Source organism: Poecile atricapillus, chromosome 6 (assembly GCF_030490865.1).
Source record: "Poecile atricapillus isolate bPoeAtr1 chromosome 6, bPoeAtr1.hap1, whole genome shotgun sequence".
Taxonomy (NCBI): Eukaryota; Metazoa; Chordata; class Aves; order Passeriformes; family Paridae; genus Poecile; species Poecile atricapillus.
The window spans coordinates 6,983,445-6,999,459 of NC_081254.1; the positions used below are offsets into that span (position 1 = coordinate 6,983,445).

Genomic DNA, 16,015 nt, shown 5'->3' on the forward strand with positions numbered 1-16,015 from the left:
CGCACTGACCCATGTCCCCAAGTGCCACCAGCCACATCTTTATTGAACACTTCCAAAGCTCCCTGGGCAGCCCCTGCCAAGGCCTGAGCTCCCTTGCCATGGAGAAATTCCTCCTGGTGTCCAACCTGAGCCTCCCCTGGCACAGCTTGAGGCCGTTTCCCCTTGTCCTGTCCCTGTTCCCTGGCAGCAGAGCCCGACCCCCCCTGGCTGTCCCCTCCTGTCAGGGAGTTGTGCAGAGCCAGAAGGTTCCCCTGAGCCTCCTTTGCTCCAGGCTGAGCCCCTTTCGCAGCTCCCTCAGCTGCTCCTGGGGCTCCAGCCCCTTCCCCAGCTCCGTTCCCTTCCCTGGACACGCTCCAGCCCCTCCAGGGCTCTCTGGGCAGAGGACCCAGAACAGACTCCAGGATCTGAGGTGCCAGCACAGGTGGACAGGCCCTGCCCTGGGCCTGCTGGCATCCAATAAATGATGATTGTCCTTAGCCCACTTCTTATTGCTGATACATTTATGGAAACATTTTTTATTATCTTTTATGGCTGTAGCCAGAGAAGTTCTAGCTGGGCTTTGGCCCTTTTCTTTCCACACACTCCAGGGAACTGGACCTCCTGGATATTTCCTCTCTGCATCTCCTGTAGGGTTTTGTCTCTGCAGGGCTTTTTTACCAGCAGACACCTGGTAGGTTGAAGTCCCTCATGAGAACCAAGGTTTGCAATGGTAGCTTCACCCAGCTACCTTTACAATTTCTCATCTGCCTCCTCATCCAGGGGTAGGACAGATTCCCTCCAACCCCCTTTGCACACTAACGTCTGAATAATGATTTTCCAGCATGTAAAAATCTGGACACACAGAGATTTGGGACATTTTACAAAATTCCAACTAAATTATTTTGCTAAATAGATTTGGCAATGGATTCTGAGAAACACTTCTGTCCTAGCAACAGCATGATTTAATTCCTGAAAGCCTCTGAGTCTCGAGCTCAGATCAGGCTTTGACCTTTATATTGTGTTTAAACAGCCAAAACATCATTAATGGTGGAGTGCTGATTTTCACCTGTATTCAATAATGTGCTTTGTTGGGATTGGGAATATATTCCATGTCCCATGCCAGCCACGAACTACATGGAAACAGAACATTTCCTTTTTGTAAACAGCAGTGGAAATGGCTACAAAAGTGGTTAGAGCTCACTAAATGCTATCAATGTTTTGCTGATCCAACAAAAGACATTAAAACACTGCCTCTTAGAGCTCTCCAAGGAATTCCAGCCTGGGCAGGGTTTATGTGGTCATCAGCAGCTTTAATCATCCCAGCTGGGTCTGCCAGGCATGTTTGAGTGGTTAGCAAATTAATAAATTATTGTGTTCATAGTTAAAAGCACTTCACACATGCTAAAGAGGGCAAATCCTGGAAAAAGTGAGAAAATTCTCGGATCATGGCATAGCAGAGTTCATTATCAACTTTCCCCCAGCATTCTCTGCTTCAGTCATTTTTCTTCAATGTTATAATTAAGAGCAAATTACCTGCTGAATCCAGCCTATTTGGGCTGGGAGTAATGGCCTTAAACTTGCTTGGAAGACAAAGAGTCCTCATCATCATTAAAGCTCCCCACACCAGGTAATTTGTGATTAACTAAACAAAAATATCATCACGTTTTTGTTGTTCCTGATGTGATTATCAAGTACACTTTGCTCCTGTCACTTCAGAAAAATAACAAAACCGGGATTTATTTTTTATTTATGGTATTTTGGCACTGATGTAATTAGAAAAATCTCCAGAGACATTTCCCAGGGAAATCTATTTAGAAGCAAGTTTTAATTATCTGAAATATTAATCATCTTTCGCCTCTGTTCTAAATTAATTTAGATGCATTATTATGTCTGCAGCAAAACTTGAATCTAGCTGATAATATTCCCAAATAAACCACAGAGCAAGGATTGTGCTTGGCAGGAACCACATTCATTCTCTCCAACTAAAGTTTCCCTGAGACTCAGGACTAACATGAAACTTAAAAAAAAAAAAACCTCATCCAGATCCAATTATTTCTTCCATGGCTGCCTAATTCCATAAGATTCCATTTGCTCAGGGGGAATGCCATTTATTTCTGACACAGGTGACAGCTACAAGCATGTCCCCAATATTGGTGAAGCTGCCCGTGGAAAAGGGGCCTTGCATGACACACAGGTGTACTGTCCAGATAGCTCCCAGCAGGAAAACTGTAATGGAATAAAGCCAGGAAAAATGGGGAAAAGGGAAACACCACAATTGTTGGGGGTTTTAATGCATTTTTCTGCAAGCAACTCAAGAGGAAGCCAGGAATTGTTACTTCCACTATTCAGGAGAGGAAGGATGGAGCACCTCTGCTAGGAAGACAGAGGGGAGAACTGGGAATGTCCAGCCTCGAGAAGAGAAGGCTCCAGGAAGACCTTACAGCTTTGTCCAGCGCCTAAAGGGGCTCCAGGAGAGCTGGAGAGAGACTTGGGACAAGGGATGGAGGGACAGGACACAGGGAATGGTTTCCCAGTGCCAGAGGGCAGTGTCAGATGGGATATTGGGAAGGAATTGTTCCCTGGGAGGGTGGGCAGGCCCTGGCACAGGGTGCCCAGAGCAGCTGTGGCTGCCCCTGGATCCCTGGAAGTGTCCAAGGGCAGGTTGGGTGGCACTGGAAGGGGTTAAAGGACCCTCCCAACCCAAACCACTCTGGGATTCAAACTGGTAACAGACACAAACAACAGAATTTCTTGGCCCAGGAAAGAATATGGAAGAATGGATTTCACTTTCATTTGAAGCTGACAGGTGAAGATCCCAGGTGTGCCTGGATTTCACCCTTAAGGACCAGTATGTAATGGCAGCATCATGAAGACAGGGTTACTTCCCAGATCTCTCTCCATATATTATCTCCATATATAGATTTCAACTCAAGTCTGAATCATTTGTATAATAAGGAGCTCAGTAAGGAAAGTTTTGTCAAGCTAGTTCAATTAAAAATATTAGAGAGTGGGGCTAAACCCCCCAAATTACAAAAAAACCAGGTTTTTGTAACTTACTCAAAGCAGTAATGGGAGATGGGACAGCCAAGAGCAGGTGGTTGAGTTTGGTGGATCTTACACCTGTTCAGGGTTGTGAATGGTGCACTTGTGTAAATTCACCGTAATTTCATTCATATAAACCCTAAAATTTGAAGGATTTTACTCTTTAGTAGGTAACTCAACAAGAAGGCCTGAAATTCTGAATTGCTAAAGCTGGAAATTCTGAACTTTTAACTCTCACAAGCTGAACACAAAAAACTCCATCAACTTTTAAAGCCTTGAGATAAAATTACTTGAAGAACTCCTGGAATTTGCAGCATGTGTCCCATATTGTAATCTCCAGCAGCCACTGAAATTCCACAGGAAGAGCTTTTAAAAGATCAAGGTCTGGCACACCGGAAAATGGTTTTACCTCTAATTAAAATGCAGTGAAATCTTTAATGAAATATCTCATAGCCTCTTACTTTTAGTGAGTGCATGGAAGACAATAAGGACAATTACTCACAATTTGACAAAAGAGCTCCACTGAAAGAAAACCTCAGGAGGTGTTAGGAGAACAGAAAAAGCATTAAATGGGACGTTCTGGAGCTCTGGAAGCTGGCTGCTCGTTAAAATTAGTGTTCTGCATCTGTTTCTATTAACATTTCAAATTAAAAAAAAGGCAGGATATGGAGGGGAATTGCCCACGGCAGAAATATTCCAGCTCTTACAGTGATAACCTATATCAGAAAAGGGACGTACAGGAAAAACAAACACTTCTTTTTATGTCAGTTCTGGGAATCACCTCTGACAAATAAACTGAGCATTTATCAAACAAATCCTGGTGCTCTCCTGCCCACATTTTTGGAGGATTAAGAGCTTTGAGACCACTGAGAAGCATTTCTTCATCTCTCATTACCGGGCCACTTCAGTGGGGTGTAAAATGTTCACCAGGAAGAAAACTCTCCTTGTCTCCAAGGGATTTATCCAACACTAATCCAGGCTGATGATTTCTTCAGCTACAAAGGATGATCTAAATGCCCATAAAGGAGATGGCTGGCAATAGGTGCTGGCTGGGAGACTGCAGACTGTGCCAGCAATATCCAGAAGTGATGGCAGGTGACTGAGCCAGCTACTGGCTTTGTCCAAGCTTTGGAATCTTTCCCTGAAAAGGCTGGGAAATATCTAAGATAACCCAAATCTGAACACATTTGTCTTAACTAAAGCAAAGCAGGACTTGAAAGGAAATATTTTCATAGAGGTGCTTCTCCCCCTTTACTCTGCTCAGGTGGGATCCCACCTGGAATTCTGTGCACAGTTCTGGTGCCTCCAACATAAGAAGGTCATGGAACTGTTGGAGAGAGTCCAGAGGAGGCACCAGGATGAGCAGAGGGATGGAGCAGCTCTCCTGGAGGAAAGGCTGGGACAGCTGGGATTGTTCAGCCTGGAGAGGAGAAGTTTTGGGGTGACCAAATTGTGGCCTTCTAATGCCTGAAGGAGCCGAAAAGGAAGATGGAGAGAGACTCTGTACAAGGGATGGAGTGACAAGGGGGAATGAATTCCCAGTGCCAGAGGGCAGGGATGGATGGGATATTGGGAAGGAATTGTTCCCTGGGAGGGTGGGCAGGCCCTGGCACAGGGTGCCCAGAGCAGCTGTGGCTGCCCTGGGATCCCTGGAAGTGTCCAAGGCCAGGTTGGGCTTTGGAGCACTTGGAGCACTTTGGAGTGCTTGGAGCACTCTGGGATAGTGACCTTGAAGTTCACCTCATTTCACCCCCTCCCACAGCTCTCTCTGTCTTAGTTTTGTCCCACTTCTGTTCCCATTGTGGACAGCTGGGCAAAGCCAGCTGGGAATTGCTCTGAGAGCACAAATCCAGCCAAGGCTCTTAGGGTGCTCCTGCTCACCTGGAATTCCAGGGGTGTTTTGGAGGCAGAGCTTCCCTGCAAGGGGCTCACCAGTTGTCCTGGTCACAGTATCCAACAGCCTAAACTCACCTACTCCAAGGGACTAAAATACCCCAGTAAATGGAAACTTCCCTAAGCTGTAGCTGGACACCACCTCTGGAATGGAAGCTCAAGCTGATGCGTGAGGGAGAACTCACAATGAAAGGGATTGTTCTCATGGAAAAACTGCTCGGCTGCCTCAACAATTTGAGTTGCAATGTGCTTAAAATCAAGAATTTTTATTCTTATAAGGTTTATCAGTTATTTAGAAAGAATTTAAGCTGTTCCCAAGTTTTCCTTATCAGTCATGGCTCTGCTTTAGACCCATCATTCCCTCTGGCCTGGTTCTTTTGCTTATTGCTTAATATTTCCTGCTTATACCTGGAATTAGGTAGAAACTCCTCTGGGAAAGGCAGGGTGAGCAACTTTAAGATGCACCAAGTAATTTGAAAAATTATTTATGTATTTATGTAAATTGTTAGTACTTTAAAAATGTAGAAAAATCTGCTGTAGTTTGTTCCAAACAACCAAAGGACAAAATGTTAATGTACCAGATTTCGTGAAAACAAAATTTTCAGGCAAAACTTCCCAGATTTCAATGACCAGAAGGGTATTTCAAATTTATAACACATGCAAAAGTAGCTATTAAAACACAATTTATGTTCTCAGTCACTGCAAATAAAAAGAGAATTAAAACTAGAAAAGAAAGGAGCAACTGGTAAGAATTTAAAGTGACATTTACTCAAAACAGCCCTGCAAATCTTGCTGTGGCCTTTAGAGAAAAGCTCTGGGTTTTATGTTTTAATTGACATTTCACCAAGGATCGGTAGAATAACTATCAGAGGTCTCTGATGTCTTCAGGCCAGGAGGTTTTGACCACTTTGAAATCCACAGGTCAAAATAAAAGCATTACAAAGAATCTATGAGGAAGTGCTTGACTCTGGCACAAATTGTTTCTGTTTTAACTGAGCAACTCTTAGCAAAAATTAGAAATCTGTGGGGTTTTTGCAGCAAAACCCATCCTCTTATCAATGGTACATTCTAATGGTGAACTAAGGTATTAGGCACCAGTTAAATTAAGAAAATCCCACATTTTCACACTCAGATTTGTCCATGAGGATACACATTCCTACAGAAGACACACAGAGTTGTAAATAATTCATTGTGTGAAGGTTTAATGGGAGGATTTTTTTTTTAAATAAAACCAAGAGACATTTTCATCTCCATCTCAAATAAATAAATTTCTGTTGGATTAATTTAATAGTAAAAGCTCGCTTTTACCCCTATATGCTGTAAATTCCTAAATAATTTAGGAAATACACAAAAAAATGATGTCCCAGGTATCTTTCACCCTTTCGTGTTTCACCTAAATTAATACTTGTTATTTGAAATGGAGATCCCACCTCCACTGACACCATTCCCACCTCCTCCTCCTCCTCCTTCCCCCAAATCTGTTCTTCTGCTCCTGGAAAAATTCAAATTTTCTTTATCTGTAGAGAAATCCCACACAGGTTCTGTGTGGATCCAGCTGGATCCTCACAACATCCATATTAACTTGACAACATTGGGATTTGTTGAAAACAATGCTTGTCTCTGAGGAGCTGATTAGGTCTGAAAAGCTTTTATTGCAGATGATGGAAAAATCTGGCTGGTCTTTTATTCTGGATATGGGAATTACATGTATTACTTGCAAAATAGCAACAGGAAAAGTTAAGCTTGGAAATTTCAAATTGGGCTCTTATAAACAGGCATATTTTAAAACAACAATTATTATTTTAATAGATATGTATTTCTTTCCCTGAACTGATAAAATAAGTGTATTAGTACCCTGCAAATAAGATTCCAACAGGTTTAAAACCCCCAAACCACACAAGTAAAATACTGATGATAACTAAGAATATTCCATCCCTTAAGGCAAGTTTAGAGCAAGGTCCCCTTGCTGAGCAGAGAAAAGGTTGTGTGATTTTAAACCAAATTTCCAGCGAATTCATATCAAATAATTTGTGACACCATTTAATGTCAAACCCAGTTTCAAATAAAGAGAGATTTTTCCAGTAGCACAGGCTGGCTCAGGCAGAAAAAGAAACACAGCCATTTATGCCTGGTAGTTTTACTTTTAAAATAAAAAAGATGAGCGACAAAACTACCAGCCATTATTTTAAAATAAACCCCCCTTTCAAAACCTTCTTTAAAAGCTTTTCTCCACAGCTGGATGACTTTTATGGCCCTTGCATTTATTAGAGGCTTCAGGGTAACTTCATTTCTACATCTCCATAAACATCAACAGGTGTTCATGTGATGGCGACAAAAACGTTACAAAATGTTCAGTAGGGTTTGGGGCTGTTAAATGAAAAATGAAATAACTTTGCATTGGAAATGCTGATTGCACAGGATTAAGGATTATAAGTGTACTTAATCAGAACTATTTTGTTTCCCCTCAGTGACCTCTTAGTCTTCAAAACTTAGACACAGCAATTATAAAATGGAGCTTTAATCAGAATGGGTAAAGAGAGCCCAAAATACCTCAGAGTAAGGCAACAACATTTATTTAATGTTAAATAAAAGCTGCCCAAACCCCAATCACACCACATTTAGCTAAGCTGTACCTGATTTGTGTCCAAGCACTTCATCAGCTTTTAATGTGCATGGCACAATCCCCCTGAACTCTTTCCTCTGAGGATTATTCTCCTTCTTATGCCAAACACCGGCAATTAAAAATTAAACCTGGCTGGCAGAACAGCTCTGGCTTTTCCTGTCCTCAGAGGATCATCTGGTCACTGACGTTCATCAGGCACTGATGACAAAAATTGACATCAAACTCCAGAGCAGACAATGAGTCAGGGGTGTGTGCCCAGTTCTGTCACCTGAGGGCTTCACTGGGGAGCAGCAAAACACAACAGGGACAAAAATAAACTTTATCCCCAAAGCAGGTGTCCTGGGATCAAATATTGCCCGGGAATGTGCAGCTGGTGAGCTCTGCAGTCTCACATCAATCTGGGATGGCTCAGCTGGGAAGTGCACAGTGACTGTGACATCAAAACCTCACAAAACTGTGGTTTCTTTCCTCTTGAACTACCCCAAAGAAAGGCACAGCTCCCCTTCCTGCCTATTTCTCTCATCCTCTGAAGCTGGATAAAGAGCTTTCCTAAAGCCTCCCTAACAGACAGGAGCTGTAGCATTGATTTTCCAGCTCCAGGAGGCAGCCTTGGAAATGCAGCCTGTCCTGAACAGCAAAGCCAGGCTGACATGAAACAAATGTAGGAATTACTCCTCTGTGAAGCTCCTCATAGTCTGAGACCATGAGAGAGTGGGGGAACTTTGGAGGGCTCGAGTTTCCTCCCTCATGGGTGTGGAATATTAACAGAAGTTTTTCCTTACCGGGGGATCCTGATCCTCAGCTGAGACCGTGGTGATAACGGTGCCCTTGGCTGCATCAGGAGCAACCATTCCCCTGTAGAGCTTCTGGCTGAACACTGGTGAGTAATCATTCATATCCTGCAAAAAACAGAATTCAGAGTTTAGTCCTGGAGTTCCAACAAAATTACAGATGCATTCACAAATGTTTTTGTCGAGTCACTCCCTTCCTCCATAGGGATGGCCATTCCCTGGCTCTCACCATTCCATTACCCCTGCACAAAATGAGGGGGGAAGGTACAGAAGATTCACCAAAAAATGGATGAGAGACTGCCCAGCTGAAGGGAATTCTGCAGGAAAACACAGCCCCACGAGAGAACAGAGCAGAGAATTCCACATCACCTGCTCCTGTGGCAGCAGGCTCAGCTCATTTTCCAAAAGGAATGAGCTGCTCTGGCTTGATAGTAATTCCTCTAATAAATTAAGAGGAAATAAAATGTCCTTTGTAGGACAAAAAGGAGTTTGCACAAATTCTTGTGCCTGAGATAGGCAGGGACACATAAATATATGTATGTATTTGTATATACACCTAAACATATCTGAAATATTTTGCAGGATCATTCAGAGTTGTTTCTCTTTGTGTGGAACTTAAAAATAAACTCTGTTTTTTATTTTTCCTTTTAAAAAACAAGATGTCTATCAAAACACTTTTTCCAATTAAAGTTTATTCTTCTCTAGAACCTCTTTAGGTTTGTGGTATATTCAAATCAGACCAGTCTGTCACTCATTTAATGCTGTGTGTTATTAACTGGGAGATGTCACTGGGTCCAGGAAGGTGTCCCTGCCCATGGCAGGGGTGGAAGGGGATGGGCTTTAATGTCCCTTCCTACACCATACGTTCCATGATTCTGTGGGAATCTGGGGGCAGAGATTCGAATCCTAGGAGTGTTTTCCCCAGAGCAGTTAAGGAGGAGAAAGAGAGGGTTTAACACACAGGTATTAAATATTTACATTTTTAACTTAGTGGGGGACAAGCATGAAAGGTTCCCTGGTTTCCCCATAAACCAAAAAAACTCGACTGTCCCTGTGTACAGTGACATTCCTGAGGCTATTTTGTGCCAGGAATGCTGCACCTCCTGCTCTAGCTGTGTTTGGCCTGTCCCCACCAGTCTGGGAGCACCTGGCTTAGTATCAGCACATTACAGCAAGTGACTGTGAGTTTTAAATGAGTTTTAAATTACATATTGATTTCCTCCTTAGTGCCTTCCCTCCCCTCCTGCTTTTGTTTCTCCTCTTCAGCATTCCCAGATGACAGTCTCACTTCCCAACATTTTTGTTCAGCATTTTCATACTCCTTGCAGATAGAGTTGTATTTCTTACCTATCTTTTTCCTAAATAACAGCCCTATGTAAGTCTTGGGAATGAGCTGTGTCCTGCTCAGAAAATAAGGAATTTAAATAAGGAGGGGAAGTGGATTCGTGCACATTCTGAGAGTGACAGCAGAGTTATTGAGCTGGCATAAGAAATCCCTTCATAGGTCTTAACTTGCTTTTGAAGGTGCAAATGTGGATTCTCAAGAACACTAAAATTAAACCAAATATCTCCCAAACTGTGCTTTCTTTGTGCTTCATCCTTGATCTTTGTGCAGGGGAGGGATGTCAGGGTTCTGTGGTGCTTTTGTGCTGCCCCATGGGAGCAAGGAGGAACAAAACCAATAAAAAGTGGTAGATAAAGAGTATCTATGGTAGGGTGACAGCTTTGGGGGTGTTATGCTTTGCCTTTCGCTCTGTTTTGTAAATAAATCTGTATAAAAATAGAATAAATCTGCAGCCAGATAATAATGACACAAAGGCTGGTATATAGTTATCTGTAAATATGTGGCTGTTATTATCTTACTGTCAAAATAGGCAGCCCATGTATTTGAAAGTGAGAAATATGGAGAATCCATTAACTGGGGATGGTTTTAAGATGCTGCAGTTTGGCCCCACTTGTGGGATTATGCCTCAGATTTAAAAGGTGATTTCATGACTTCTTACAACCACTTTGAGGAAGGTTTACTGCCCCATTGCTGAACCTGTGCTTGGGGACTGCACTCATGTGCTGCATCCACTTCTGTGCAAGGGTTAGAGGTGTTTTAAGAAGCCATCAGATGTAATCTTCAACTATTTACCTGTTTACAAGCAAAATATGTCTGAGGCTTTGGTCTCTGCTCAGAACAAAGCCCAGGGCTTGCTCCAAATATTTGTTGTCCAGAGATTCTATGTGCTGAAAACCTGAAACTCCATCTCTGCATCTGTCCAGCTTTAAATTCCCTTTGATAGCAATGACTGGATTGAGAACCTTGGAGAGAGATAATTTACATGGGTCTGGAGGGACAGGACAAGGGGAATGGCTTCAAAATGACAGAGGGCAGGGTCAGATGGGATATTGGGAAGGAATTGTTCCCTGGGAGGGTGGGCAGGTCCTGGCACAGGGTGTCCAGAGCAGCTGTGGCTGCCCCTGGATCCCTGGAAGTGTCCAAGGCCAGGCTGGGGTTTGGGGCTTGGAGCAGCCTGGGATGGTGGAAGGTGTCCCTGCCCATGGCAAGGGGTAGAATTAGATGAGTTTTAAGGTCCTTTCCAACCCAAACCATTCTGGGATCCCATGAAATACTTGATTCCACCAGATACTGGAGTATCAAGAACTTCAAGTCCCTTTCCATCCTTCTGTATTCTCTTGGCCTCTCATAATGAACACAATTTAATAACACCAAGTTGAAACCCTTGTGATGATGCTGATTTGGCCAAAGTGGCCCCTTGAATTTTGTCTGAGTGGGTGCAGAGCTGCTTTACACAGGGCTTTGTCTGAAGCTGCACAGAACAGGACCTTGCTCACATGGCACAACTGCATCTCTTTCCCATTTAGTGCTCAGGAGGCGCTAAAGTAGCTCATCCTATAAATTAAGGGATAATATTCATGATGGAATACACGAGACAATTAATGACTGGCAGATGATTGAACTGATCAGTTGAGATGGAAAGAAGAAATAAATCTGTTTACCAGCACTGTAGCCCAAATTCAGGCCTGTTATTCCATTAGTGTCACCAGAAATGAGAAATATTTTGGAGGCAATCCAGCTGATTATTTTTTTAACTTTCTGTAAGTTTTGTGATGCTGCTCTGATCTTTAAATGGGAGAAGATGTTCATTGTGTGGCTCTTCCTGCCGCCCCCAGGATGCCATTGATCTCCTTGGCCCCAGGACACTCTGCTGCCTCAGGGACAGCTCGGTGTCCCCCAGCACCCCCAGGACACTCTGCTGCCTCAGGGACAGCTCGGTGTCCCCCAGCACCCCCAGGACACTCTGCTGCCTCAGGGACAGCTCGGTGTCCCCCAGCACCCCCAGGACACTCTGCTGCCTTAGGGACAGCTCCGTGTCCCCCAGGTTTTTCCCCACAGAGCTGTTCCAGCAGGGACCCTCCAGCCTGTGCTGGTGCCTGGGGCTGCTCCTCCCCAGTCATTAATGAACAGTTTAAACAATCCTGGGCCCAGTATTGAGCCCTGGGGACACCCCCAGTGACAGCCACCAACCACACCCTGTGACTATGATCATGACCCCTGTGATCATCCAGTTCTCAATCACCTCACTGCCCCTCATACTCATTTTTTTTGGCATTGTTAGAACTGAATCCCTCTTTTAACTTATTCTTGTTTCTCGTTCACTTTGAATCCTTTATGTGAGACAATGGCTTCATTCCACTACACAACGTCCTCGAAAAACTCCAAAGCAAACCAATCCCCAGCCCAGAAAGAAGAGAAAAGCATTTCTACAAAGTAGAAAGAGGCAAAATAATACAAAAATAATGCTGGTAATAAGAAGAGGAGGAAACAACATAAAATATACAGAGGCCTTACAGGCCCCATGATACATAAATTCTCATTATTTGTGTTTAGCAACACATTACTCAAGTAAGAGCAACTGTTTCTCTTAACAAACCCTATTACCACAGTAGCTGCTTCCAAAAGCTAAATCCTAATAATTTGAGCTGCAAGGATTTTGCTTTTTCCAGTACTAGGAATCATCTGGATTGTGAGAGGATGTGTGTGGGTGCAGCAAGAAGCAAAACAAACTCAGCCCTCCCAGACACCCCATGGCTTCTTGCAGCTTCAGGGGAGAAGCTAAGAAAGCAGTGAAAGAAATCTGAGAACAGGGAAAAGAGAAAAAACTTGGTCTGTTGGAGGTGGTGGTAAGAAATCAGTGCCACTTAAAAGACTACTCCTCCTAGGAAATACTTAAATGGATGCAACAATTATTGTTCTGTGACTCCCTGAGAGGGGTTGGAGTCAGGTGGGGGTCAGGTTCTTCTCCCAGGGAATGACAGGACAGAAGGAAACAACTTCAAGCTGTGCCAGGGGAGGTTCAGGCTGGATTATTAGGAAAGATTTCTTCACCCAAAGGGTGGCCAGATATTGGAAGGGGCTGCCCAGACAGAGGTAGAAGTTCTCAGAAGATGTGTGAATGTGGCACCTGGGGACACAGTTTAGTGGTGCAGGGTTAATGGTTTCACTCAGTGATCTCAGAGGTCATTTCCAATTAAATGATTCTATGAATTCATTGATTTACCTTTGGCTTTCTGTGCCAAGGGAGTCCTAGGATGTCCTTACAATGCAAGGAGCCTTTTGGCTGGAGCAGAAGCAAATAACTTGTTTCATTCTGACATGAGGGTACAGATGAAGTTATTCCTCCTGCAGTGAAAGCCCTGCTCTGCAATCTGTGCCTCGACCTAGTTCAGGGCAGGTTAATACAAACTATTTGTAACTTGTCATGCCAAGGGCTGGGAGTCCAAAGAACAGCCCATTGTGCATCCCCCTCCTGCAGCCACAGGGAGCAGGGGGCTCTGGGTGTGCTCATTCTGCTGGATATCACACAAATGATGGACAACACCATCAGACATCCATAGCTGCTTAACAGAATTCCATTACCCAGGAAAAATTACAGCTTGCAGTGAAGAGCTGGGCTGGGAGAAATGACAAATGTGAGTGGAGCAGTGGGAGCCCCATAGGGCTGGAGACCTTGGTAATAACACAAATAAAGTTGTGAGGGTTGGAGGGGCTGGATCTGCAATGGTGACATGAGCTTGGCCCCTTGAGCACTGCCTCTGCTTCCCCCCTGGTTCAATTTTGTGTTACATTGGGGAACTGTGGGGCATCTGCACTTGGTTTAGTTCCTATCTGGGCTCTCAAACCCTATATTAAAGTAATTACTCAAAGCCCAGCCTCTAAATAAAGGGAAAGCTCAGGAACTACTCAGAGGAAACACATCCAGTTACTGCAGCAGGAGCAGGAGGTGCTGAGTGGGAGGGAAAAGGTGACCTGTTCTTGTTCTCACTTGGTTTCAAGACTCTGCACCCTGCTGCTGCTGCTCTGATTCTTGGATCAGCCTTCTGAGGTGTCTTGACGACCTTTCCCATCCAAAACAGGGATGGCAGCACAGGGTTCTGCCTTCACCCTCCACCCTCTCCCCCCACCCCTGTGAATTTTGTATCTGGGAAGTTCATCTTTAAGCACAAATTAAACCATCCAGACACCTCCTGTGACCAATGTTCAAAATATCTGCCACCTGACATAAGACCTCCTAATGACATCTGCCCAACACATTGAGATATTAAATCTGTTTTTTCCAAAAGTCCTCCTCTGTTCTCTCAAATGCCACTCAAAATTTCCCTGTCCTACCTCTCACTCCAGGCTGGAATCTAAGCACCATCTTCATCTCAGCACTTAAATAATACTTGATTATGTTCCCTGATCTGTTGCAAAACTCAGCCTGTCACTGAGTATGAAAACACTCACTTTAAATTGGATTTATTTGCTTTCTCACTAAAAGAATCCCTTGCTTGCCCTCCCACCCAGGCCCTGTTCTGCCCCCAAATGAACACACTTTTACTCCAAAATTGTTAGTTCTGGCTCCAGCCTGGTATTCCAGCCTCCAAAACATCATCATGCTCCCATTTTGTCGCTCATGTGTGGGAAGAATTTCCAGGAGAGCAAGAACTGATTTTTTTAATCCTAGTAATCCCATCCCTAAATTCCCTATTCCTACAGAACCTCCTTTGAGAGTGCACAAGCTGCTGATACACCAAGGCCACCAAGCTGAACTTAATTTTCTCTGACATTAATTAATACAGTCAACCACACAATCAAACAGACAACAGCTTTTCTCTGAACACAATCCTACCTGAAAACCTTTAAAAAATCCGAACAAACCTACCCAAACTACTCTTTCAAAAATTCAGTGTGCTGGGAAAAGGTTTCTTTTAGGAAAAAACCTGAGGTTTGAGGAGTTTGCTCTGTAAAAGTCTAACGGAAGAAACTCAGGGAAAGATGGAAAAGGTGCTTCCTGTGAACGACGTGGAATGTGCTGGGGAAAAGCACAGATTATCCAGGAACAGGTGACCTGCACCTCACACTGAGACATTTTGCAGACAGAGAGGCATCAGAGAAGCCTTCTGGCATTGTCACCAAAACTAATAATGGGAGACATTTACTGTCCTAAAAGAATTGTGAGTTTAGTAGAGACTGACAAACAAAATTACTCAAAACCATGTGGCAATTCAAGCACCTGCAGATACAGAATAGGCTGAACCCCAGACTGATGAATACTTTTCACAGACACATTTAAACTGAATGTTTGTGAGCTGTGCTTTTGGTCTTGCTGCAATTTTTGCTCCTTCACTAAAATCTGAGCAATTAAAGTCTCTTCTCTCCCACAACTGCTGAAGCATCTGTTCAAAAGGACAGAATGACTGACAGAGCTGCACCTTTGGGAATGCCAGGGGCAGGATGAAGGCATCTGAGCTCTCCTCTCCTCTTGGAAACAGGCAAATGAAGATGGGGAAGTGCTGCTGTCTCAGCTACAAACACTTATCATTTGTGGATCATCCCCAAACAGACACCAGCACCCCCATATTCCTGGGGAGGCCACTGAAATCCTAAGGTGAGGATGTAACGCACTGCAGTTCATGGTGCACTAGGCACTAAATCAGGCTGTTTCTTTGCAGAGTTGGATTTTCCAGCAGCAGAATCTGGAATCCAGGATGTGCTGTGCCACACCAGCACTCAGTACACCCCAGTGGGTCTTAAAATTACAATTTGTGGGCTGAAAAGTGATTGTGTCACTTTCGCAAACAATTCCATGAGGGGTTTATTTCAGCCTTCTAGGGATTCTAAAGGACAAAAGGTCTGTATTTGTGTCAGGTGTTCTTTGATTTCATAAATCCAGGATTTAACTACATAATTGCACATGGGAAAATAACTACAGCTGTTGTAAAGTGTGTGTTTAACTGAACAAACTGCTGGCAGAATAAGACTGCTACAAGTGAGATGCAGGAGACCAGAGAGTGCTGGTGTTTCCTAAGTTTCACATCTTTCACCTGCATGGTGATGGAATATTCTGGCATGACTGGATGGTCTTGGCTGAGGAATGACCCTTTTACCTTGACTCTGACGGTGACAGTGGCCAGCCCAGGAGGCATCGTGCCCTTGCTGTCGAAGGCTTCCACGAGGAAGGTGAAGGTAGCTTCTGTGTCAGAGAAGGACTCATAATCCAAGGATTTCCGGAGCGACAGCTCTCCTGTGTGCTTGTCCAGGGCAAAATACTGCTGGACTTCCTCAGTGCGGATCCTATAGTTCACATCAGCACCCAGGTCCACGTCTTTGGCCTGCAGGGAACAGAGGGACTTCAAA

The 16,015-nt window shown here is 43.9% G+C and overlaps 1 protein-coding gene across 2 annotated transcripts in view; it reads right to left on the reverse strand.

Moving 5' to 3' along the window:
* PCDH15 (protocadherin related 15) overlaps positions 1-16,015 on the reverse strand; it is a 324,226-nt gene that overhangs the window by 76,251 nt on the left and 231,960 nt on the right. For both annotated transcript variants that reach the window (XM_058841858.1, XM_058841859.1), the window contains exons 20-21: positions 15,766-15,990; positions 8,320-8,436 (exon numbers count right to left, since the gene is read on the reverse strand). In XM_058841858.1, the coding sequence (XP_058697841.1) occupies positions 8,320-8,436; positions 15,766-15,990 (342 nt within the window). The remainder of the gene's footprint in view (positions 1-8,319; positions 8,437-15,765; positions 15,991-16,015) is intronic.